The sequence below is a fragment of the Castanea sativa genome, chromosome 3, assembly GCF_040712315.1.
Source record: "Castanea sativa cultivar Marrone di Chiusa Pesio chromosome 3, ASM4071231v1".
NCBI classification, from domain to species: domain Eukaryota; kingdom Viridiplantae; phylum Streptophyta; class Magnoliopsida; order Fagales; family Fagaceae; genus Castanea; species Castanea sativa.
Genome location: NC_134015.1, coordinates 12986971 through 13013392, shown reverse-complemented (window position 1 = coordinate 13013392; position 26422 = coordinate 12986971). Strand labels below are relative to the sequence as shown.

The following is a 26422-nucleotide window of genomic DNA, read 5'->3' as shown; positions in this document are numbered from 1 at the left end:
AAATCAGGCTATGAAAGTAACAAATTTGGGAAATTACTTTCTCAAACCCTACTTTTCATTCAAAATTATATAAAAACAAGTCAAAAGAATAAAAAAAAGTTTCAGTTTTGGGGTTCCCTCTATTGAAAATGGATCATGGCTCTTTCAAATTTTTAGACCATGGACAAAACCCTTATCACCACTATATAATACAACACCCTAAAAGGTGATATATCAATTTGATACTTGTAACAGTATATCCCACCCTGGGCAAATTAGATCTATGAATCAACTCCTTTCTATTCTTCTTCATCTTCTTCTCCGTCGTCTTCTTCCGGTGCCTCTCTCAACCACTGCAACCGAAAAACGCATATGAACATGCAAATATTATGACAACATCAGGTGATATTTGAGAGAAGCATGGCCAGTAGGAAGGGTATAAATCATCTATCTTAATTTTTATTCCTCAAAAGTCAAGCAATCCAGAAAAAAGATATTGGCCACACTGCAGGAACAAGTTATTGAAAAAAAAAAAAAATCTTTCTTTTATTTTTAAGAAAAGAAAATTTATGAGTAATGATTCTTACTTGAATGAATTTTTCTGACTGCTTAACAAAAACTTTATCTGCTTCGTCAGCATTTTTTTTCTCATCATCCCACTTTAGAATAGCATCTTCTTGTATGAGATCTTTGTCATACAGATGAAACAGAATCTGCAAAAGAAAATAGCAATGATTTGTATCAGCAGAATAAAACAAAATCAAACTGGGTCTACTTAACCATAAAACTTGATGCAAAAAATGAAGAATCCACCACAAAATAATAACAGTCTCCATCATTTTCCAATTACATGGCACCTATTTTAGCCAAGAAATCCAGTTCCCTTTTGCCTACCAATTTACAGGGTTTATAAAAACAACTACAAGGCTGGAAAGCCAACAGCCCTTTTGAGTAGATAGGAAAATTTTCTAATGACCTGTTTTCTGTCTTAAGTCCAATTCACAACATTTCTACTACCAGCATCCACCATTACAGAAACCCTACCTCATTGCATCAGCGATCTCCACCTTATTCACGGCATCTTCATGAAATGATTGGAAAATGGAAATAATTGTTCTTCATGGTGTGGTGTACCAAGTCAGTCAAGGTTTCCAAACTAAACACTGAAGTTTAAGACTGTTGCAAATTAAACCTTATAGTTTCACTAGATTCAAATTTAAACCTAAACTTTTAAAATCATATCAATTTAAACCCTGGATTTTTAAGTTTAATGGGTTATATTGGAGGGTTTAAATTGATACAGTTCTAAGAGTCCAGGGATCAATCTGAAACTAACAAGACTATAGTGTTTATTTGATAACAATCTTTGGGTTTAATTTGTGACTTTTGAAACTATAGGGTTTAATTTAAAACCAACCCTAAAGTATAAGGTTTAAAATGTAATTTACCCAACAATTTAAATCATCCTTCAAGAAACCAATCAGAGGAGGGCTCCCAAAGTAGATCACATAAACTATATTACTATGATAGCATCATTGCTGATGGAAGAGCCTGCAACAATGTGTGTGCATGTTTGATGGAACAAAAATATCACAATGAGGGACCACAAGCATCATAGAAAACTACATACTGAAGAGAAGCGCACCCTCTCATTCTTGTCTGTATAGCATGTTAATAGTACCCATCTACGTTACGACCACAAAATGTAAAGAAAATTACACCTTTGAAAACAATGGAGAGAATTCCTTGGCAGATTCCAAACAAATTTCTTCAAATTTTTGTATTACTTCGATCTGTGAAGTATTCAAGAAAAAATTAGTACAAAATTGACTATGAAATAATGAGCATTAGATTGGTAAGCATCAATACAATATCTAATAACATTATAGCCAAGTTAATCATGCCTTGTGTAAATATATCTAAAATTATAATGCAAAGACCCATATGACTCTGATTAAGATTAGCATTCAATTTCCATCAGTGAAAATTACTGTATTGATAAATCAAAATCTATTGAAATAACTGAGAAATGTAATAGTGTAATTGGCACACAGGTTAGAAGTAGAGATTCTCTCTCTCTCTCTCTCTCTCTCTCTCTCTCTCCATATATATATAAATATATATAAACCCAGGGAAGAAAGAGACACCCATTACATAGTTCTATCCATGATGCATATACAAACAAAATGATGGGACAGCACAATGCACATTGCTTAAATTTACCAAGAGAACAAAGCTACCAATAGAAGAAAAAAGAACTACCAGATGCAGAGTCTGAAAAAATTTGAGAAAATCTCTCTTTTTTTTTTTTTGAGGGGGTTGGGGGGATCCCTTTCATTTGCCTCCCAAATTAACATAGGACGAGTATAATTTTAAATCAACTAATTAAATCTAAAACCAATCATCTTCCAAAGAGGCTAAAACGAAGGACTCGTTATTAAATGCCAGTTCAGAAGTGCAACTTCGGAAAAAATTAAAGTCAAAGAGATGGCTACAATAAGGGACTATCAAATACAAACCTGCTCATCAATGTCAGTCAGGTAAGACTTCAGAAGTTTTTTCCATTTTGTAATTACGTCCATTGTGCTATTACATAATTCACCTAAAAAGTGGAATAAACAAGAATTTTTCATTGCATAGATCAAAAGGCAAGGAAAACTTGTCATATATAAAAGACATCTGTTATGGAGAAAGATATGAACAGCATAAGAAAGTACTAAATGTACAAATGCAATATGCTACCATTAAAACCAAGCTTAAACCATGAAAAATTCATTTAAGTGTATATGCGCCACCCCTCTCAGAGTTTAGCCCATTGGACAACAGAAACCCCAAACCCCTTGCAAGACAAGGCAGCTGAATGAAAATATTAATCCACAAAAAGTTAATAGGTCAAGGAGAATCATAAAGAGCCATGAGACCTTATAAGCATTGGCCTTATGACAACAAAAGAGGGTGGAAGAGTGCATAGCATATAAAAAAAGGGTATTGATTTGCAAGTAATATAAAATGGGGCATAATTTTCAACAGAAAAAAAAATATTCCAAAAGCATACATGAAGATAATAAGTAATGGTTTGTAAAAAAAAAAAATTAAAAATAAAACTTTACATACATATAATAAATCAATTGAGCCTTGAAAATACAAGGATATATAATAGATTAAATAAAATATCCTAAAGATATGTGGTTGCTGGAATTTTCTGGCAGTGGCTAATTATAAGGGAAGAAGGTATTGACAAACCTGATGAACTACCAAAGAGACTTACTCCCAGGGCAATAAATTCTCCTTAGATGTTGTGGGGGCCATTAGTTAAGTCTAAGGCCTCCAAAGAGGATTTTCCCCCCAAAACAATTAAGCTATACTCCAACAATTAGCATTTTTCTCAGGCCATATAACATGAAAGAGTGTTTTTGAAGACAAAACTCAGAAGTGGCCAAAATTAACAGTTGGTCTCATCAATCATAATTTACAACACTGCTTCATCTACTTTAGACATATTCATCAAAGTGCAGAAAAAGATTATGACTTAAAAGCATAAAGAGCTTTATTTGAAATGATCAGAAATAAAAACCTCTACCTGAATGGATATACTTACCAGAAAACATAGAAAAACTTCTGATCAAGGAAAAAAACGAATGAAATAATGAAAACATTAAAAAACTTACTAGGTGAACTATGTGGAATTTCTAATGCCAACTTCATCAAAGAATAAAATATAGCTCCAGCACAGTCTGTGAATAATTTATTGTATGACAACCTGCCAAGTAAATGGGAAAGGAAGTAATATGATAAGCAAACAACGCTCACAGAAAACAAAACCATTCTGAACTCAAATCAACTAAACCTTAATCCCAACTGAATATATACATAAATATATATATATATACACACACACGATAAACTACCACTTGTCCCAGAAACTTAAGCTGGTATGAAATGATGAATACTAATGTTTATAACCATTATTCCAACACTATTATATAAGCATAATTCAATGAATACATCCAAACATAGCCTATAAAATTATAGAAGAAACAAAAATCCAGAAGAATAACATGGAGGTTCACATTTGGACGGATATAGGAGGGATTTGCAATGGTGACACAAGAAAGATTCCAAAAGCTGTCTGTGTATGATGACTTATTTCTTTGGCTAGGTTTTGCAAAGTAAGATTCTTTGGGATTGCGATAGTGAAAGAATAGATTTGATGCTTGTGATTTGAATCGTTTGATTAAACTTTTGGACAACACAAAGTTCACAATAAATTAACTCTAGTTTTTTTTTAAGTACAATATGACAAGAGATGTAAGACTTAAAGGCTTTAGTGGTGGGTAATAAACGTTTAAAGACAAGACTCACCGTTGCTGAAGCTATACAGGGCTCAATAATTATCTAACATTGCAATACTCATCCTGCTACATTCAATGCCATATGAAAAAGTAATTTATTTTGAAGCTCTAAAAGCCTTAACATCCCACCTTCATCTGAATCATTATTACATAAAAGTATGTGTTTAATGAAAACCCCAACTAAAGTTTTACATTATGCCCTAAGCATTATCTAGTTAGAAAAAGGCACCAAAACTGATGCGGGAGATGCAAGAAGATTTTATTTAGTATTATTTATGTTTGCAAGTCAATTGTATTTTTTATGTTTTAGGTCCTAGTAGTTTATTAGGCTATTAATATTTTAATTTGGAAGCAAGGTTATTTTCATAACAAGGCAATTAGAGTTTCCTAGCTAATTAGAACTAGGGTTTAGTAATCCTTTATAAGCAATCTATTGTACTCCTTGAGGAGATAGTTGATATTTTGATGAATGAAAAAATGGTCGTTTGGTCTTTCTTTGGTCTGGTGTTGACTCCAGGTCTACCTTAGGTGTTAACTCCTAGTGGTTTCTCCGCTTAGTGTTAACTCCAAGCTAGGCTTAGATGCTGACTCCTAAGTTATATCCCTTTATTTTTCTATTGTTTGGTTTTGTTCTAGTTGTCTTACGTCAATAACCCAGGAAAGGAGTGAAATGAAGCTGAGTTAAGGAAAGTATAATCTAACTCTGACAAAAGGCAAATTAATAGGGCTAATACCATGCCTAGGCTTAACAAACTAGGATGTAGGTGATTATGAATCTCATCATAAATTCAGCTTGTTTCAATGTAATAGTTCAATGGAAAATATTTTCAAGAAACGTCTTTATTGTTTTGTTGAGAACATGAAAGCTAATTTCAAGTTCCTAATTGCATAAAAGCCTCAACACTAAGGGTCCATTCAGTTAGAGGAGTGGAAAAGTGGGAGGATGGAAAATATTTAGTTTTCTCTCTTGTGCGTTCGGTTGGAAGGGTGGAAAAGTGGGAGGGTAGAAAACTCTTTTGTTTGGTTGGAGAAAAAAAGGGAATGATGGAAAATGTAATTTATATAAATTGACTATTATGCCCTTGTTACATAATATGTAAGAAATAGATTTATTTGTACTTATTACATAATATAAAATTTATCATATCATATATATAAATTTTTATTTTTATTATTATAGATCAGGTCATGTTGAAAAAAAAAAAAAAAGAGAAGAGAACGTTGAAAAAAAAATCCCAGGTCACGTTGAAAAAAGACAAAAAAAAAAAAAAAAAAAAAGAGAGGGGAGAACATTGAAAAAAAAATCCCAAGTCACATTGAAAAAAAAAAAAAAAAAGGAGAGTTCTCTAAAAAAAGGAGAGAAGAGAACGTTGAAAAAAAAATCCCAGGTCACGTTGAAAAAAAAAAAAAGGAAAAAAAAGAAAGAAGAGAACGTTGAAAAAAAATAGGTGGGAAGAGGGCATTTTTGTAAAAGTGCTACTATAACACTTTTCTCCCCAGATTTTCCTCCCAATTTGGGAGGAAAAAAAAAAATGTGAGCCCGAAGAGAAAACTTTCTCCCGGATTTTCTCTCTTTCCTATTTTCCTTCCTCAACCGAACAGTGGAAAACAACATTTTCCATCCTATTTTCTTCTCTCTATTTTGCATCCTCCCTATTTTCACCCCAAACGAATGGACCCTAAAACTAATAAAAACTTAGAAGTTAATGGGAGGGAAGTAGTGGTGGTGGTGTTTCAGGGAAGTCTGGGAGAAAAGTTTTTTGATAACCTGGGAGAAAAGTTGAATGTTGGTACTTTTGACCTAAATGTAGTGAAGGAAGAGGGAGAGGGAGAATGACAATTATTAGAAGCTCAACTACACAAGCTACATAGTGAATTGAAACTGCTTAAAAAGAAATGACCAATAAAAATAGCATACCGCAATGAGTTCACTTCTAAGATTACATGATCTTCTTTAATGTTTTCATGCACAGCCCGTAGAAAAGTTGCTTCAACCTGCAAATGAAAATGGATGAATAAACGTTCATTCTGTACAAAAGTTTATCCAATACCATCACTTTTGTGGTTGTCATTCTCACCTCTTTCTCAAAGTAGATGGAATCATCTCTTGGATCTTCATTATCATCTGAATAATTAGAGTCAGGTTTTAATTCTCCAGAAGGAGGGAGAACACTGCCATCTTGAGTTAACAACTCCAGATCATCATCGGTATTTTGCATTGCCTCGGCAAGTTTATCTGCAGGAATCGGTGCAATTGAATGCCTCCATTCTTCTTCATGACTTCCTTCACATATTGACCAAATATATCCAACCCCACCTGGACCAAGCTGATCAATAACAGTTATAGGGATAAGACTCGTTGGCATATTCAATCACAAAATAGTGTTATACTTATGAATTATTCGTGTACCAAATAATGAAAAATTAAAATCTATCACATAAGTGGCAGAATAAACCAAGACATATTAAACACCATCAAGCTAAATATTGATCCTGAGGAAATACAAAAGAGAAATTTAAAGCTAACCTCATATGTAGGCCCACACTCTTCATCTAATAATTCGGATGTAAGCTGACCATTTGACTTATCCACAGTATCTGCCATTGCTGCATATAAAATTGCTTATAATACCACAAAATAACGATTCAAAAATCATATATACATCTTACCATTATAAGAAGAATTGCAAGGGAACTAACAATACAGCTGAAAAACTACTTGTACCAAATGCCAAGAGCCTTGTAGCTCAATGGGCACATTCTAGTGTTTCTAACACGGACTCCGGGGATCAAATCCCCCCCCCCCCCCCAATTGTAACTATAAAATGAAAAATTAAAAAGAAAATACTAGTACCAAAACTCTTTGGCACTATCTACCATAACAAAAGATGTTTATAATTCCATCGGCAATTTATTAGCAGCCAGATAGATATAGCATTGGTACCTTTCATGCTTTGTAAAACACAACAAGAATCATTTTTACACACATAAAATACGCAGAAAAACTATGATAGGGCAGCACCCTATAAAGTTGGATGGGATTCATTGTTCAGATATTTGACATATCCAAATCATTCAAATATAATCTACAAACTATGAAGGTGGTGATATTCCAAAATTTGCCAAAAGTTTAAAACTAGTCAAGAATGATATATTTACATATTTGAAGAGTTACTACACATTTGAGCCAAAAAAAAAAACAAATTTATTTTTCTCCCCAGAACTGAGGTGGATGTGCCGGTTGGCCCAAAGCTCATTGACCTAAAAGGTGTATATTATTCAAGAATTACTATCAATAAACTTAAGATTTCTGCCCATATCATAATAATTAGATTAATGCTATGCTTTGCAATAACAATTATCTAACTGTAGACAAACTAAACAAGACAGAAAAGTAGGGTAAGGGATGCAGTGCCGGAGAAGTTACATGAATTTTCTACAATCCCACTGCTATTGTCAGCATACTCCAGCTCCTCGTCACTATCTTGCTTAGTCGGCTGTTGAAATAACGATACCTTAGAGTACAAAGGAACACCAAATTGTTGTCCTATTATAACCTGGAAAATATGAAGTGTCAAAACGCCACACAAACTAAATATAGCCAATATAACATGTACGGACCATAACTATCAATAATGTAATTATGTATCTTCCAATGATTACTTAGAAAAATGAATTTTGGAAAGACACTGAAAAAATATATACCAACGAACTAACAATATTGAGTTCGGTGGTTTGTAGAAAGCAATCCAACAGTTTGAAGAACTGGGAAAGTATCAAATTCGGCAGTTCAAACAAGAGCAATAGCAGGGGTATTGAAACACATACCTTAAAAGACAAAACAACACCAGGCTCCAAAACTGCTCCTGACTTTATAACCACTCCATCACATACTATTGAATGCATTAGCTTACAACCATCTTCAATATTGACATTATCCCATATATAGGAACCTTCTATTGAAACATTTGATCCTATAGTACAACCTCCCCCAACAACCGAATTTGATATTTTTGTGTTATTCCCAATTCTGGTACCATTTCCAATAACAGTGAAAGAACCGATTTCTGCAGAACGAGATTGCACTATGTCTGGGGGAAAAAACCAAAGTTTCAGTAAATCACATTTAACAGAAAAAATAACGAACACTTATTACCAACTACATTGACCTTTGACCAATTAGATCTTTTGATCATTACCTGATGCTCGATACATCCCTTGTCTTTCAAGTTTAGTGGCAGAATTCCCAAAGAACTTAACGTCTGGAACAAATGGGTATGTCCACCTCTGAATTATGTCCTTACTAATACTGTCATAGCTTCGGAAGTTATCAATTCTAGCCGCATAATTTGAGTGGATTTCATGAGTGAATACTTTGTAGCCCATAATCTGATAGAAAATTGGATAACTTAGAAGATGTGTAAAATGAAATTGTCAAAAACAACTAAAAACAAGTGCAATTAGCAGAACTTACTATCAACAACATTGAAGCAATTACAGATCAAGAAAATGTCATTCATTATAAATGAAACATAGAGACCATTTTCAATTAGCCAAAATGGAGAAGGGTATCTTAATTACATCACTACTTACTGGTAAGAAGATAAAAAATAAATAAAAAAACCTGAAATGCTAACACGGTATGTAATACTGATAATTTATGGTTCTGCTAATTAAAACATGTTTCATAGTTGTGAATGCATAAGAGTGTAGGTCTTTTTCCATGGAGTGCACAAACAGGCGTGTACAAAACATCCATTTTATTAACCACCATCTTATCCTACATATCAGAAAAGTTTGTGGATAAATGTAGAGACAAGAAATATAATTTCTATACACTTTTTCTAATAAAATAAAGTTCCATTTACACTTTGAAGGATAATAGAGGGAGACATCAGTTGCAGGGGAACGTGTCTTTGTGTGCTGTCCATTTATGTGTCTTTGCAGCATAGATATGTAAATGTATAAAAAAGAGAGTGCTTTTAAACATACCAGCAGAATATTTACACCTAAAAGCAATTAAATTTAGCTTAAAGAAAGGACATGTATAATGAGCAACACACATCATCAACAAGCAATCCCTTGACAAAATGGCGCCGAAGATGTTGGTAGTCAAAATTGTCTGTAAAAAGGCTGAGGACTTCCAGTGAGCAGATGTCAATATAGCAATCCTACAGAGAAGACATGCATAATTTAGTATAAAATTTCAGCATAAATTAAAATCACAGAACTTCTTACGGAAGAGACATATAAATGGAAATAAAATTAATAGTCATTCAAGATAGATTATCAATGCATGCAATGAGAACAGACTGAAGCAAGCCATGGTATTGAGTGCAAGTGCAGATTTAGTAAGTCACAGTCATCTATTGCCTTTTTATGCTTGGCAGGCACATTCACAGACACACACACACACACACAGCACTAAGATCAACTCGCCATTCCTGAACAACAGTGCCCAAGGAATTTAACTGGGAATAAATTAGCCAGAATGGGTCCTTCAACATACAAGAAGCCGCCTATGAGCATTCGCTGCCCAGAGATTTCAGAAAATCCAGAATTGAGACAATGCCAATATATGAATACCATCACAGTATAAGGACCCAAAAAATCTTTACATTCCTTCTTAGAAAGTTGTAACAGGCAAGCAATATAATATCACATAATATTGGCTACCAAAATGAATAAAACCTCATGCAATTTTTTTACTATCAAATTGAGTATATCCACTCAAGCATTAAATTTCCTTCAATATTCTACAATAACTTGTGGTAATTATTGTGAATAAAAGAAGAGGCTTATTAGAATTGTTTAAGACCAAAAGATAAATTTATGACTAATAGGTAAATAGGTATTCTGAAAATATAATTGTTTCTGTAGGGTATTCTATTCTGAAAATATAACTGAAAATTTTGAGGGGAGGATCCAAGGAATTAACCTGCTTGTCATTGTGCAAAGAAATTGAAGGATTATCAATGAGCAGCAACTTATCAAGACATATTGCCCCTTTTGAATAGTCCGCCTTGTCCTCATAATATAAAAGCTGCTTAGTATTAGGATCTATTGCCATAAACAGCTCATCAGTACCAAGTCGAGATTGTTGAATGATTGGAGAAGACTTTGACCGTTTAATAATCATGGTCATTATAGCATTACTATCTTTCTTCTTTCTCTCCTTATGTTCTTTAAGGACCTGTGTAAGTGACATATTGCTCACAGTGTCTCCACTAATGAGGACAAAATCTCCTTGTATCTTCAAAAGCCAGAGAAGATGAAAAAAATTGTTACTCAGTGAAACAGCAAGTTCTAAATGCAAGCACAGTGGAACTTCATTTGTTAAAAAATGAATAATTGAAACTAACTGAAAAGAAGGGACTCAATATTTTTATTGATAAAAGTGCAAAAGGCTAGAAATTTAAGGCTGGAAATTGAGAGGACATACCACATTACGCTCATATATTAAGCGCAAAGCATCACCAGCACTGATAGAATTGTGCGACTCTATTGTCGTGACAGAAAAGTTTGGATGTGAAAACCACTCGGAATTCTCCAAATAATTAATCACTTGCTTGGAGTGAGCACAGCAAAAAACTATAACCTCCTCAACGCCAGCAGATTCAAGCCATGCTAGGGTGTAATTTATCATCGGGACATTAACTAATGGTAATAGTACCTTCAAAAAAGAATTACATAAGTACAAGAATGGAATCAAAAGAGCAATCATATATATGGGGTCCAAGTGTCCAACATGAGAAAAGAAAAGAACAATAAAATCTCATTGCAATGGTTTAATCCACACATATGATCACAAGTTTCTATCAATAAAAGCCCATGTAACTGCCTAAATGGAAAGACCAAGTAAGCTGGAGGGGGAAAAAAGTGATAATAAAGATTGAAACATCTAAATGCTAGCAACAAGCAAAAGCATTCATAAAAATTATCCAAAATTTAATCAATGTAATGATGTTTTTATTTTATACTCAACTAGCCTAGTCCCTAACATTTAGCAATCCTTATATGAATAAACCTTGTTTACTTGGTCACATATGCTCGATCAAATTCATCAATGTAACTTTTCTTAGGAGCAAAATTTTGAGGGAAGACAAATACATATATTCTTGTGATAACTAAGAAACCTTTCTAAAGAAGAGCCCTTGGAACTCGTTTCCAGCAAGTAAAACATACAGGCAACTGGCCCCACCTGCCAGAACCAGCTGCCGGGTTATTTCCAAGGGCGTCTGACCCTAACACAACCTCTCACCCTCCATGTTGCCATTACAATATAAGTAGCTTGGGGAAGAGAAATATTTGAACATTATATATAAGTCATGTACTTTTTTAACTCATCAAAGATTAACCCACATACAATTAAGCTTAGTAAACCATATTACACTCTCATTCAAGCCTCAAAAGTAGCAAAAACATCAAAACTTAGTCAAAAAACAAAAACCCCTATGGAGAAACCAAACACAAAGAAGTCAAATTTTATCAAATTAATACTCCATCCCATCCTTAACACAATTCTTGACCCAATTGAGAGAACTACAGTTTCCAAACAATGTACATTAATTTCACAATTCAACATAGAATTATAGATACATACAGATATACACAAACACATACAAACATACATAGAAAGAGAGAGAGAAAGAGAGAGAGTACTTTGGGGCGGTCGAGAGTGATGGGTCGGAACTTGGTGGTGAAGCTATCAGCCAATAGGATGGCTTGCAAGGGGACACGTGCCAGTTCATCAGGGTCCTCTGAAACCCTAGTTGCACCCTTTTTCTGTGCACCCATTCTTCCTTCTCTCTTCTTCTTCTTCTTCTTCTTCTTCTTTCTCTTAATCCTCACTCACTCACTCACTCACTCCTTAAACAAGCTCTGAAACTTATTGATTTCACGTCAAACTGTGATCACAGAATTGGGATTTTGCAAAAGCCCCAAAAATAATTTTATTTTCTGAAATCGAATTTGACTGAGATTTTTTTTTTTTTTTTTTTTTATGGGGACAATCAGAAAAGAAAAACCCTAATTATCAAAATTAAAAACCCTTTCCTTTTGTTTGAGAGTTGTGACGTGAAGCAGACTTGAGTTTTTATCGGGGGCTTTACTCCTCCGCGGTCGGCTTTCATTAGCCAATAAGAGCACTCCTACTTTTGCATAAAATATTATTTAGTATCTTATCTCTAATCTTTTTTTCTTTTTTCTTTTTTTTAATAATTATCTCTAATCTCTAAATAAATAGAATGTGATGAGGCGGTGGTTATAATTTATTTCTTTATTAAATAATTTTGGAGGTAATTATCATTATAGTTTTATTGATTTTTCAAGATGTTAGAGAATGCCATTCCACTTCAAGTGTGAAAGGATTATTAAGGTTTGGGGAAAATAATACTCCTTCTTTATATTGGTAACAAAATTAGTTATGAAAACGTAATTGATAAGTCTAGAGTAATAATGCAAAATTTATCGAACATCAAAAAACATGCAATGTTAAGGGGGTGTTTGGTATACCATTTCAAATAACAATTTTTAGTTTTTAAATAACATTATACTTATTTCTACATACTTTTTCACTCACACATGTTTTCAAACAACAATTTTTAGTTTTTAAGTATGTGTACCAAATACCCTGTAAACCTCCCTACAACCATTGAGAAAAGGAAAAAAAATGTTATACTAAATATTTTAAAATATATAACTGATAATATCAACTTTTTTTCCCTAATGCACCGCTACTTCTCTTATTCTTAAAATTTTTAATTATTTTGTATGGCTTGTAGGCTTTATTTTTTACCCATACAATACGCTGCTTAATCAAGTTTCATATGTAAATTAAATAAATTTTAAAAGCATAAATTAAATCTAAATTATAAAAATAGATAGAAAAATAAAATAATAAAAATTATTTTTTTAATTAAATAATAAATTTATTCATGTGTATTTGTATATGATAGTTTTGATAAAAAAAAAAATTGGTGCAATTTGATGGCTTTCCATCTTCCTAGATATGTGCGTGAATTAACTTCACACTAGAGAAAATTTGTGGGTTTTTATATACGTATTTTTTTAGTAGTATTTCTTTCAGACCAAATTTTGCATATGCTTTTGTTATAGGTTCCACTCTTCAACATCCGGAAGAAGTTTGACGGTGAAACTAAGAGTCTGTTTGAAGACTGCCTATTGCTGAAAACTGAAAACACTGTATCAAAATAATTTTTAAAAGAAATGATATGTCCACAACATTTTTACAACAAATCTTAAGTGACAGGTTGTTACTGGTTGTTATTATTGGGGCAAAGAAGTAATCTTAGTATTAGGTTCAAATTTGAGCCAATAGCAACTAACCATCTATGATTTCCAGATTTTGACTGTGTTTTCCATATATATATATATATATATATATATATATATTTTTTTTTTTTTTTGGCATAATAACCCAGGACCGAGAGGAAGCCCTTCCTAGAGGTTGTGAAAGGAGCTGCTCTCAACCAGGGACCGAAATGTTGTTCTTCCTTACTTAGTGATCCCTCACTCTCAATCCATATTTCACAATCCTTATCAGGGTAGGTGAGGCATCTGCACTAGTAGCGCACATTTAGGAAGCGTTCATACCTTAAAGAGACCCAATAAGCCTCGTTGTTTTCAAGAGTGATAAGCCAACCATAATACAGGGGGAGGGAGATGTTTAAAGCCACACGTACATGAATAAAGCTACCTCCATCGCACTTATTCGAGGTCTCCGGTTGTATAACAGTGTCATTGCCTCACAAATCTGTTCGGCCACTACTCTGTTTCTGAAGTGTAATGGGATCTCATGTACTTGCACCCAAAACGGTACTGTGATCATGTCTGAATTATTAACAACAACCGTGTTATCATATCTTAATACCACCATGATGTGCTTGTCAAAACTCCAAGGCTCTGCTGCTAAGATTCTGTTGACATCTTCTTTGGAGTCGAAGAAAAAAGGATAAGGTGGTCACCAATGAATTTCATCCTAAACCCTATTTTTGTTCTCCACAAGGGTTTGAAGGTACTTGTAATGGCATCCAGGTTAATAGGGCGTTTTGTTAGGAATCAAGGCACCATAGAAAACTCTGTGGTGGCTTGGTCAGGCTTTAAAGCCAGACCTGAACCTTCCTTCTCTGATAGTGAGAGGGATTTCCACTGATTTGACAAATCATCCATTTTGGGTTCGAAAAGAAAAAAGAAAAAAGAAAAAAAAAGGGTAGAAAAATAATGTTTCCATGTAACCCTAGAAAAAAATTGCCCAACTAGCCTGAGAATAACAGTGTTATTCATAGGGACAAAAACACCTCGGATAAGGGACGACAATGCTACGAGACAAGAAGAGGTTTTTTGAGAACACCCTCACTGAAACGAGCAACTTTTCGTGTGATACACCTTTAAATGCAATTAATATTGTGCTCAAACCCTTATTTTCTTGGACTCCTTATATATAGTGTTCTGAGGTAGCTGTAAAAAGAAACCAGATATTTATTTATTCAAATCAAAATATTACCAAATTAAAAAAATGAAGTTATATATCAACATTATCTCGTTCGAGTGTGGCGAAAAGTTTTATGAATCTCTTCAAGAAATTCACCGATGATGAGGCAATTAAAGTCAGGGTGGCGATATCTGATGGTGGCGATGATGGTGGCGAGTGGAAAAAAAGTGTGCCTAAAGTATTCTTAGACTTGTCCAGGAAATAAGACAGTAACAGCAACTTTGTAACGTGGAACTACTCGACCGCGCTTGAATACTCGAGCGTGGATCAGAAGATATGTTTCCAATTCAAACATCGTGATAAAATAATTTAACAATTTTATAAATTGGTATTTGAATTTCAGTATGGGGAGGTTACAACTTTCAGAACATCTGTGCTATGTGCTTATGATAAAAAAGGGGATTTAATGATAACAACTAAGTTTTCTAATTAAGATCTTAAGGAAACATAGATGTTGTTCATCATGAACATGTATGTATTTCTTAGGGAATACTACAAAATAATGAAAAAAAAAAGCAACTAAATTTCTTCAAAACCCTAATATTCATTTGTTTTGTTTAGGGGATCAATTTGGATAAATAAAATAATATATTTTCTAGTTATTTTTATCTTAAATTCAGTTTAATTTTAATTCTTATGACGTTGCTTTTGTTGCTCCTTTCCTAACAAGTTGAAATGATAATTTTTATAATGTTGCTTTAATATTTAAATTAACCTGTGAGAAAATGAAATTCTACCATATGCAAGATTTATGTCTAGTTTGTATTGAAGGAGGAAGGTGGGGATCAGTAAGGGGAAGTAAAGTAGAGTTGCCCGGAAATTAACCTAATCTGATTGTCAAATCATTTAAACAAACAATATTCTACTGTTTAAGAAAAAATATTCTACTGTTTAAGACGGGGTAAAGCCAATATAGTTTGTTTGAGTAGAAGCAGAACAGAATGGCTGAATGGGTAAAGACAATATACAATATAATCACACAATAACATTCCAATTAGTTGGTACAATCTTCAACAGTATCATTTAGACAAGGTGTTTAGTCGCATCCAAATCTTCAAAAAAAGAAAAAAAGAATTCTATTTATTTTTGTAATTTACTATATGCACGTGATAATAAATAGATGAACCCAATAGAAACTTCCTTAACATTGCATATAGTAAAAAAGGTTATTTTTTCTTACCTGCATTACATTCTCTTAAACCTGTAGTTTCTTTTAGCAAGCCTAAATTTGAAAGATTAATTAAACAAACTATATGATTCAAATACTAACTTGACTTTCTTCTAATACTCATAAAACTAGTACAATCAAATAGCAAAATGCTAAAACCAAAACAGGCCAAGAATGTCACCTTTTTGCAATATCAAAAGCACAAAAATTAATCCCAAGAGTTTACAAGTTCAATCATCAATTGAAAAGGTTTTTAGAAGCTTAAATTTTAAGGATCAGACATCATTGTAAACAATATCTCCTTGCGTTCCTCCACTGGATAGCCAATAAAAGATCTTAACATTTTTGGATTCTTAATAAGAAAGAGATAAGCCTTCATTCGCAACATCCTGAATTGCCCCCATAATTTGTTCCATGTCCTCATTGTTTGATGTTTTTCCCTATTCGGCTTTTGTGGAGATCCGTTTCACCCACATTATAGCAGCTCTCCAAAGTAACTTCGTTTTGAGCAGCTAAGTGATCATTATCTTTAATGCTCTCCATAGAGCCCTTTCTAATTGAAGCAGCCCACTGTTGCCTCATCTTTGACGCAATTTCAGATTGTTCCCCAGTTGCTCTATCTTGTCCATAAAGCTCAACCAATTTGTCATACTTTGGAATTAGTTTGTTCTTAAGCTCTTTTGCTTTAGGTTTAGCCTGTTAAAAAATGACAACAAAATAAGAATTGTATTAGTATAATGAAATGACCTTGACAAGTTTGATAGTAATCAAACAATTAGCACATAAGAAATTATAGCTTCAAAAACCAATGGTGATTGATATTGTTGATGCCAAAAATCGTTAGTGAGTCGCACAGTTCTCACGTGCTCTAGATAGAACCTGTGAGACAAAAACAAAGAAGACCTTATAGAGAGCACCGGTGTATTACCAGCCAAATACCCTCTGAAGGTTAAGTTAGAGAGAATTTCTACAACTCTAGAGTGTCAGAGCTGGAAAAATTACGCGTATCTTGATTTGTGAGGGATTCGGGGTTTTTATAATAGTGTAGAGCTGACCTTTATTTATTTGCGGAGAAGGCATTTTCTTGTAGAGAAGATTCTTATTAATACTCGCATTCTACGGGATCCTTTCCTTATAGGGATTTCCCTGATTAGGGTTGAGAGTAGAATACAAGACATTTCCATGTATAGACATTCGTGGAGACCGAACTAGACCACACTGGGACCATCGGTTTACCAGACCTATTGGCCTTGCGTCCGTCGTTGCTTCGTCTTCTGTCAGTACGAGATAGACGAGCCTCGTCGTCGTCCACCTAGTAGGTACTATCAGTCTGTTAAAGGTCCTTTGTCACCCCAAAGCTGGTGACCCTACTGAACCTGTCTGCTTTGCATGTTGAAAACGTCCCCATCAGATATTAATAATTATTGATTTATCATAAATAGAATTAAACCTCAATATTTAAAGTTGCAAATAGTGAAGATCAACAAAGAGAAGATAATCATTGTGAGAATTGAGAAGTCAAGCTATCTATCAAACCTCAAGAGGTTAATTTGTCATTCAATTATGACTGCTTAGAAAGGGTCACAGAGTGCTTACTACAACATATTAATTTTTAGAGCTCATCTTAACACAATTAGTACACAAGTCCACGTTAGTAGATCTGTTATTGAAACAAATATATACATAATATAAATGACAAACTTGGATTAGACTTTCCCAAATTTCTAGTTCAGCACTCCACGTTTTGGTGATTGGACTCCAAGTAAAACCACTCAATCCATTCTTAAACACAAGCAATTGCCATTCGATGTCTCCATTACCAATCCTATAATCCACGTCTCCATTCCCAAATTTGCAATACACGTCTTCTTTTATTCTCTTGTCTATCCATCTAATGAAATTATCCCATGAAAGCAAAACTATCATAATCCATGATATGCATAAACATACTAAGCTATTACAATTCAGTGTGTTTTGTCAAAAATATTGGTCTATTTACATATTTTTTTTGGCATAAATACACTTTTAGTTCCTACATTTTGACGTTTTTTTCATTTTAGTCCCTACATTTTATTTTTACCACTTTTAATCTCTAAACCAATTAACGCGTGTTATTTTCGTCCTTTCCGTCAGTCAATCGACAAAAATAGTTGAGGTGGCAGTCGGAGGAATTAAAATATTATAAAAAATGCCACATCAGCATTTAAAATTTTTTAAAATAATTTCTCAATTTTAACTTAAATAAAGAAGAAGAAAAAACAGAATTAAAAGCAATAAAATCAAATGCCTATGAACACAATAACACAAACCCAAAAACTCAAACCCAAGAACACAAATCAAATGCCGAGGAAATTAAAACACAAACTCAAATTCAAAAACACAAAGAACACAATAACAAACAAAAACTATTTACTCTCAAAAAAAATTAAATCACAAACAAAATGAAATAAAATTAAAAATCCTCACACAACACAACACAACACAACACAGTCCAACTCCAAACTCCAAACTCCAAACCCCTCATTGCATTTGTAGAAGTAGAAGAAGAAATGGTGAGGTGGTGGTGCTTCACTACCAACAACTTGAGAACCGCCATGTCAAGCCACAGTTCATCGCAGCCATCATCGGCTGGGTACCACATGATCCAGGCAATCCCTAGTGAGTGCGTAAGGAACATAGTATCGTCGAGGGACAGAGCTCAGGGTCGAATCCTAGCCGTCGATATTTCCCAGCAACTCCTCCAGAAAGACTCCACAGCCCCACGATCCATGTCCAGGAAGCACCTGGTCACCACTGAGTGGAAGTTTTAAAGCCATTCTCAAGGCCGTTGAGCTCCCATTTTTCTGCTCCATCTCTTTCCCTCTCCAGATCCAAGCCGGTTTCGGATCCTCTCACCTACTAAAATCTGGCAAATTCAAGCCATTTTTTTTTAGAGTAAATAGTTTAAAAACACAAACCCAAATTTAAGAGCACAAACCCAATCTAAAAAGTGGTGGTTTGGATTTGGGTAGAGAGAGAGGGGCTGAGTTTGGCGGTGGTTTGGATTTGGGTTTAAAGTGCATTTACCTCCAATGTCTCATAGATCAGTGGGTCTCTCTCTTTCATCTCTCAATCTCTCAGCTCGGTGGTAGAGATTGCACTGGAGATAGGTGGTAGAACCGAGCTTAGTGGTGCGGTGGAGATAAATGGAAGATTTGTGGCGGAAATTGCGGTGGAGATTTTTGGGTTTGTTTCTAGGTTTCTCGAATTTGTGGGTTAGTTTCTTGAATTTTTCTGGGTTTGAAATTTATAGGTTTGTTTAAGGGTTTCTCGAATTTGTGGGTTAGTTTCTCGAATTTTTATGGGTTTGAAATTTATAGGTTTGTTTAAGGGTTTCTCGAATTTGTGGGTTAGTTTCTCGAATTTTTTTGGGTTTGAAATTTATGGGTTTGTTTCTGGGTTTGATGTTTGTATGGAGGGTTTGATTTTTCATGTGATGTTCTGGGTTTGCTAGAGATTAAGAGTTGGGTTTGGGTTTGTGTTTTAATTTCCTCTGCATTTGATTTGTGTTCTTGGGTTTGATTTTCTGGGTTTGTGTGTTCTTGTCTTCATAGGTATTTGATTTTATTGTTTTTAATTATGTTTTTTTTTATAGTTTAAATTGACAAATTATTTTTTTATTAAAAAAATTAAATGCTGATGTGGCATTTTTTATAATATTTTAATTTTTCCGGCTGCCACCTCAGCTATTTCTATCGGTTGACTGACGGAAAGGACGAAAGCATAATGCGTTAATTGGTTTAGGGACTAAAAGTGATAAAAATAAAATGTAAGAATTAAAATGGAAAAACGTTAAAATGTAGGAATTAAAAGTGCATTTACGTCATTTTTTTATTTATAATTTTCCAAAATTTTCATCATAGCCATATTTATATCTTTAGCTAAGGATTTATCTAGTAAGTTCCAATTAGTTTAACTGGTATAATATTGTATTATCAAATAAAAGATTTAAGTTTGAATTTACTTATACTAAAAATTAATTAGTATCTTGAATTGAGTTATTAGATCCTTTTTTATATTTTATTTTCCATAAAATAATAAATATAAAAATAAAAACAAAAACAAAAACAAAAAAGTATGTGCATTCATGTATTCATACTTTTGTGATTGAGTGATCTTGTTTGGAGCCAATTCTGATCCCTTGAAAAGAAACTAGAAGTTCTCATATTGTACGGCAAAAATGATAAATCGATAGCAATCCCTTCCATATTTGTTGAAGGATTATGCTATCTTAAATATCTTTTGGTCATTATGTAATTGATAATAGCAATTTTGTTGGAGTAAAGTGGTATGCACTGTGGAGTGTGGACCCAAATGCCAAATGGTCAAATATCCTAATTTTCAAAGTAACATATCATAACATTGATTATCAAAAAAAAAAAAAAAAGAAGAAGAAGGTAGCATAACGTTGGTAATTATGCACAACAACTTGCAATTATTAATATACATATTCAACTCTGGTCGCTAAGATACCTTTTAAGATATGATATGAGTAGCTTTGTCACGAGGCTTTGTGAGTGCACAATTAAGATAAAAATTAGCTACAAAATTGATTGTAGTTTTGGGCTACAAACTCACTTAATATCTTTTTATTGGAGGTGAATTTTGACAAATTCACCATTGGATAACATCTTCTTATATCCTCCATGTTTGCAAAATTTCAAAAAAATTAAAGATCAATAGCTATGTCATCAATAAATTTTTAAATTGCAAGTTTTTGTAATTTAAAATTATACATAAAATATAATTTTATAGATTATATAGTAAATAATAACCGATTGACACAATTTGACATGTGTATTAAGAGTGTAAAGAATATGCAATTCAACGGTTAGATTTTCAAAATATGCAGTAATATTTATTTTATTGAGTGAGTTTGTAGCCTAAAACTACAACCAATTTTGTAGCTAAAATTTGGCCGCACAATTATAGTTGATGGAAAGAGAGATCAAATAAAGTAATATTTTTCTTCGGGAGATCATCTCTTTGTATATACATCCTTCGTACATAAAGCCTATCCTCCTTTATATTTCAAGAAAGCTGTAAGTTATATAATAAAATCAACTAAAGTAGACATTCTCTAAATTTTCTATTATTTCTATTAACCATTTTATTAAAACTTTTCGTTCCCTCTAGGTCTCTCTATTTAGAGTTGATCATACCCACAAAAATATAGTGTGATCTTGCATATTTCTTACGTAAAAATTGTGGTTAAAAGATTTATCTTGCAAACTGCATCATTCTGAACTTGAAAATTGGCAAAGATGCCAAAAGAACACTAAGCTTGTACAATTTTGTGTGTGTAATTTATTAATAGGGCAAAACAATTGAACAAACATAACCTAAAAAACATGAATTAAAGTAATGAATACTTGAAGAGCAAAAACTGATATCTTCACAGGTATATTATGATATTTTGTATCCACATAAAATACATGAAATCTGGATCCAAAAAAAAATGGCAAACATGAACCAACCAGTCAAATTAAAACATCACTTACGAGCAACAATGATAGCTACAAAGTGGTATCACAACAAGATAGTTCACTTATAAGAATAATCATATTATGTTATTCTTGTTCTCAACACTATTGTTTTAAAAGCAAAAACATGTATAATTTTTGTGAATCAAGTTATTCTCCTTAAAAATCAGGTAACGTGTATATATATAATTCATGAATCAAATAATTCTCGTCATTAAATCAGAGATATCAGAGACTGAGTTCTATGACAAGAATGCATTGTAGTTCTCTCCCAAAGATTGGTCACACTCATAATTAAGTATGAAACTTTCAGCCAAAGTAATCCTCGGTGATAGTGGTATTTTTGACCATAGCCCAGACACGTCACACATAAGCACTGACGACGCTCACGGGTTCGTCAGTCCCACATTAGCTGACGAAGAACCTAAAGCAACAAAAAGAGATGGGATCACATTATAAACCCGACAAACAAACATCTCGACGGATGAAAGGAAAACCGACGGGGTAAGCAAAAGCCCGATGGGGCAAGCATGAAGTTGACGGGTCTAGCGGAGTCTTGGTTCCCACGAAAGTCCACATTAGGAAATATCTTGCGTATCACGCAAAGTGAATCTGCTACGAAGTCGTGTCTCCCTCATATGGAAAGACACCGAGAAATCTTGGAAACCCTAAGTGTCAAACCCTCTTTGTAAGGAAAGATTCTTACTTTGAAGGGATTTCGATTCACCACTCACCACTATATAAGTACTAGACCTTCACTTTTCTCAGGTACGCAGAAAATCCCTAGCTCTCTCACTATAGAGTTCTTAGAGATTTCTCATTCACTAATTTGACCTTCGGAGGGTTCTTGGCCAGTGTCACACCGGTGCTTTCTGATTGGTCCATATATTCTTACTTTACAAGTATTTATTGGAGTGACTTGGAGCTTATAACTCATTGATGATTTCGGAACATCATCACTCAGGATTCAACCCCCACCACATGTCAAAGCAGTGTCTCATGCTCTAATTCATGTGGAATTAAATTAATCTTCATTCAAGATATTCGAATCAAAAGTATTGTAGATTAAAATTTCAGTCAACCTATAATTTGTAAAAAAATTGAATACAATCTCAAGTCTTGTAATTTTTGTTCCTTCAGTATCCAAATTCTAATAGCAATAAGCTTAGATAATAATCTAATAACATAATATAATAACTAGACCCAGTTCTTGGATTTAGATTTTTTTTTTGAAATATTAGATTTATATTTACAATTACATATTCTCATTTAGATTGCTACTAACCTGAGTTTAGAAAACTCTATATCACCAATTCAGTTTAAACTAGTTGTATTTTCTATTCAATGTTTACAAAAATTGAAACTAGTTGTATTTTTTATTCAATATTTCAATTTTTACAAAAATTGAAACTATTTTATGATTTGCGAAGCACCTCCCAGTATCTGGGCCTATAGAGTAAAAATGTTAGATCATATATGATTTTACATTTTTAATCTGAACACAGTTTTAAAAAAAAAAATATATATATATATATATTTAATCTTTAACATTGTTGGCACTTTCACCAAAATCAGTTAGATTGTCATTTAAAAAAATACATAATAATATATTGTCAAGTATTAATACCGCTTCTTTTAAAAAAAAAAAAAAATAAAACTATTTTTTTTCCCACAAATGTACTTTTTTTTTTTTTATCACTAAACAGTTTTTTTTCCCACTTTCACATCTTTTTCTTGCATTAGTAATCAAGTACTAATACAATTTTTTTTTTAAAAAAAAAACTGTCATGAATAAAATGTGTAAACCCAAAAAATAAAGTCTCACGGCATGCGCGAAACACGTATAATGAGGTTAATGCGTATATGTGTGTGATATATATATATATATATATATATATATATATATATACTTGTAAGTGCACAATTGCACCTGGACCCAAGAACAGTTATGGGCTCAGGCCCAATGAGCCTTAAACAATAAGAATTTGTAGAGTGTGGGCTTGAAACCCAGGTTAGAAGTATATGAGGATTAAATGACAAACTAAAGATCGCAAGTAATTGAAAACAACAAGGAATATTGTAACTGGGCCTCCTCGGACGTAAGCCGAGAGCTGTTCTTATATTATATCTCACCCTTTGTCTTTTTTTCTTTTTAGGTTACAAAAAGTTCTCTCCCTTTCTGTTTTTTGGTCCCCCCTTAAATACTCCTCTTTTTAATACTTTATACACGTGTTGCCCCAATTCCTCCCTTAGCCTAGATATTTCTTTTCTTAGTGCCTTTGAACAGTAACTAGAAGTTTCCCTTCCACTGTTCAAGTGTCACCTCCCCATTAATGCAGCCAGGGTGGTAGGTGCAGGGTCTTTAATGTGGAAGTAGCAGCCTTTATCTTTGACATTTCTTCAACACCGGTGCTTCTGGGGCATTTTGGGGTTCACCCCCTTTAACCATTGGTCTTGACCGTGCCATTCCCTAACCTGTACCATGAAGTCTCAGGTTCTTTGATGTCAGTCCGAGGGGAAAAGAATCCTCGGCTCGGTCCTCGGACCCTCGGCGTATGGGCCGACCTAGAGTATCAACAAGCCCTAAACCCAAGAGTAGGTCGGCCTTCCTTAGCAAGGCCCAATGGCCCATATCCCTATTAAGATATTTTTACTCCCCACAATACTAATAACTGATTGAAGAAAAAGTATTATAGGTTATTTTTTTAAAATAGATTAGTGGGTAATTGCTAATTGGGTAAGTTGGGTTTCACTTTTTTATAATTTGGTTGAATTGGGTATCGGTGTTAATTATATGGTCAAATGTGCCATAAATGGATCAATGGGTGTTTAGTACCCAGCCCATTTATGATCAGCCCAAAGGCCTCAAACCCACCCAATTCACACTCTTAACCCTGACTTGTTTAACTCCCCAGCAGCCCATGGAGCTCTCAAACTCATCAACAAGACGCGCTGTTCTTGGTGATGAGACAATGAGAGAAATCTATGACGTGCATGTGGGTCTGCGTCCTTCAAAGCCTAAGCTTAGGCTCATTGAGTCATTTTTTTTACTTCGGGGTTTTCTTGTTTTCTAGCCCTGTAGAAATATGGGATTTTTTTTTCATTGTTTGGATTAATTCTTCTTAGGGCATATCCATACCAAAAGAGAGAGAACTATGGAAAACCATATTTCTAGTATTCATTATATGTCTCAAAGTTATGATTAATGGGAGTCAGAACCTATTTCTCTCTCCCTTGTGCATATGAGTTAATTTATTTATAACAAATAATAATAAAAAATTGTGATTAACTTTTAGATATTAAGGTACAAAAAAAATTTACAAATCCAAATGTTACTAAAATGAAGATAGTCCATTTCATTTTTCAGATTAAATTTTATATTTAAAGATAAGGTATATGCAATCAAGCCATTCAATACTTTAAATAAGATAAGGTGGTATCGTATTAGCTATTAGATTTAAAAAAACAAAAAACAAAAAACAAAATCTCAATTACAATGAACTAAGATCCTAATCATTCGAATCTCTGAATTGATGTTCACAGACATGCTTATTATAGGAAAACATAAAATCAAAAGTAATTATATATATATATATATATATATATGAAAATATGAATTTATTTATTTATTTTTTTTGGCCGAAGGGTTGTAAACTTGTAATTACTCCCATCTTACCACGCCAATGCATAATATAATATATAATACATAATACATAATTATAGCATTAGCATGATATACCTTTGAATGCTCTTAATTAATATTTTTACTTAATATATTCTTTCTTATAAAAGCTCAACCCATGACTTTCTTAATTACTACTTATATATATACAGTGTTGTGAGCTACCTGTAAAAGCAGTCAAATATTTATTCCAAATATTAGCAAATTAGAAAAATGAAGTTAAATCTCAAAATTGTGTCTTTGAAGTGTGGCCAAAAGTATTCTGATCTCTTTAAGAGATTGATTGATGAGGAGGGAATTAGAGTGGGGGTGGCGATATCCCACAGTTGGAATAAGTTGCAACAAAAAGACTTAAAATTCACGGATTTGTCCAGGAGATCAGACAAAGACAGCAATTCAATAACGTGGAACTTCCCAATGGAGCTTGAATTTTCGGAATTAAAGGAGAGGCTATGTTTGGAGTTCCAACATCGTGGAAAATCACTTTCACGAGTCTCCTACTTGTTATCTGACCTTCATAAAAAGGCTGGTTCAGATTTAACAGGATTTGTGCTACAAGAAGATCAAGACAAAGGGGATGTTACGATCGAATGTAAGTTTGATCTGAATGAAGACTGAACTGAATAAGTGTATACTCATACAAATTGTATGATTTCTTTGGGAACTAATACCACAAAATAATGAATAAGTAAATAAATTTCTCCAAAACCCTACTATTCATTTTTAGGTTGGTTGGTTTTGTTTAGGGGATGGATTTGGATAAATAAAATAATATATTTTCTTGTTATATTTCTTTTAAATTCAGTTTAAGTGTTATTGTTTTTTTTTTGGGTGGTAAAAGAACGATTTTATACTAAAGAAATTGTTGTATATATAGGTATATACAAGGATATGATGTAATAATGATGATTGAGTTTCGAGAATATGGTTTCATAAAGTGAAAATTCAAGTTTTGGAAATTTTTAAGTGAAAATTTGAAAATCTAAATTTTCTTGAATATTCTAGAATTTTCTGGTGACTATTCAGAAAGATTGAAGAGGTTTCAATTTTTGTTAACCGTTTTATGAAAAAATAACTAATTGCCCATATGTGCATTTTCATGAATAGAGGCTTATGTTCACTTGAAAAATAACATAAGAAACACAATAAATCATGTGGTCATTCTCCAGAATTGCTATCTGTAGAACTCAACATCTTGGTTGTATC

At 33.2% G+C, this 26422-nt stretch overlaps 1 protein-coding gene across 1 annotated transcript; it reads right to left on the bottom strand.

Moving 5' to 3' along the window:
- Positions 1-37: 37 nt before the first annotated feature.
- On the bottom strand, positions 38-12378 carry LOC142628154 (uncharacterized). The gene is made up of 15 exons (XM_075802173.1): positions 11994-12378; positions 10774-11004; positions 10270-10584; positions 9395-9502; positions 8531-8720; positions 8160-8422; positions 7759-7888; positions 6859-6938; positions 6410-6658; positions 6250-6326; positions 3648-3739; positions 2499-2581; positions 1701-1772; positions 567-692; positions 38-332 (listed from the first exon to the last, which is right to left on the bottom strand). The coding sequence occupies exons 1-15, from the start codon at positions 12126-12128 to the stop codon at positions 279-281; spliced, it is 2205 nt and encodes a 734-aa protein (XP_075658288.1). The 5' UTR covers positions 12129-12378; the 3' UTR covers positions 38-278.
- Between the last annotated feature and the right edge of the window lie 14044 nt (positions 12379-26422).

Excerpts from the sequence above, each read along its gene's own strand:
- LOC142628154 (XM_075802173.1), bottom strand. The coding sequence starts at position 12,128 with ATGGGTGCACAGAAAAAGGGTGCAACTAGGGTTTCAGAGGACCCTGAT. Across the intron at positions 11,005-11,993 it reads TCACTCTCGACCGCCCCAAA|GTACTATTACCATTAGTTAA; the intron begins GTACTCTCTCTC and ends TCTTTTTTGAAG. Across the intron at positions 6,939-7,758 it reads TGGGATTGTAGAAAATTCAT|CAATGGCAGATACTGTGGAT; the intron begins GTAACTTCTCCG and ends TTTTATATGCAG.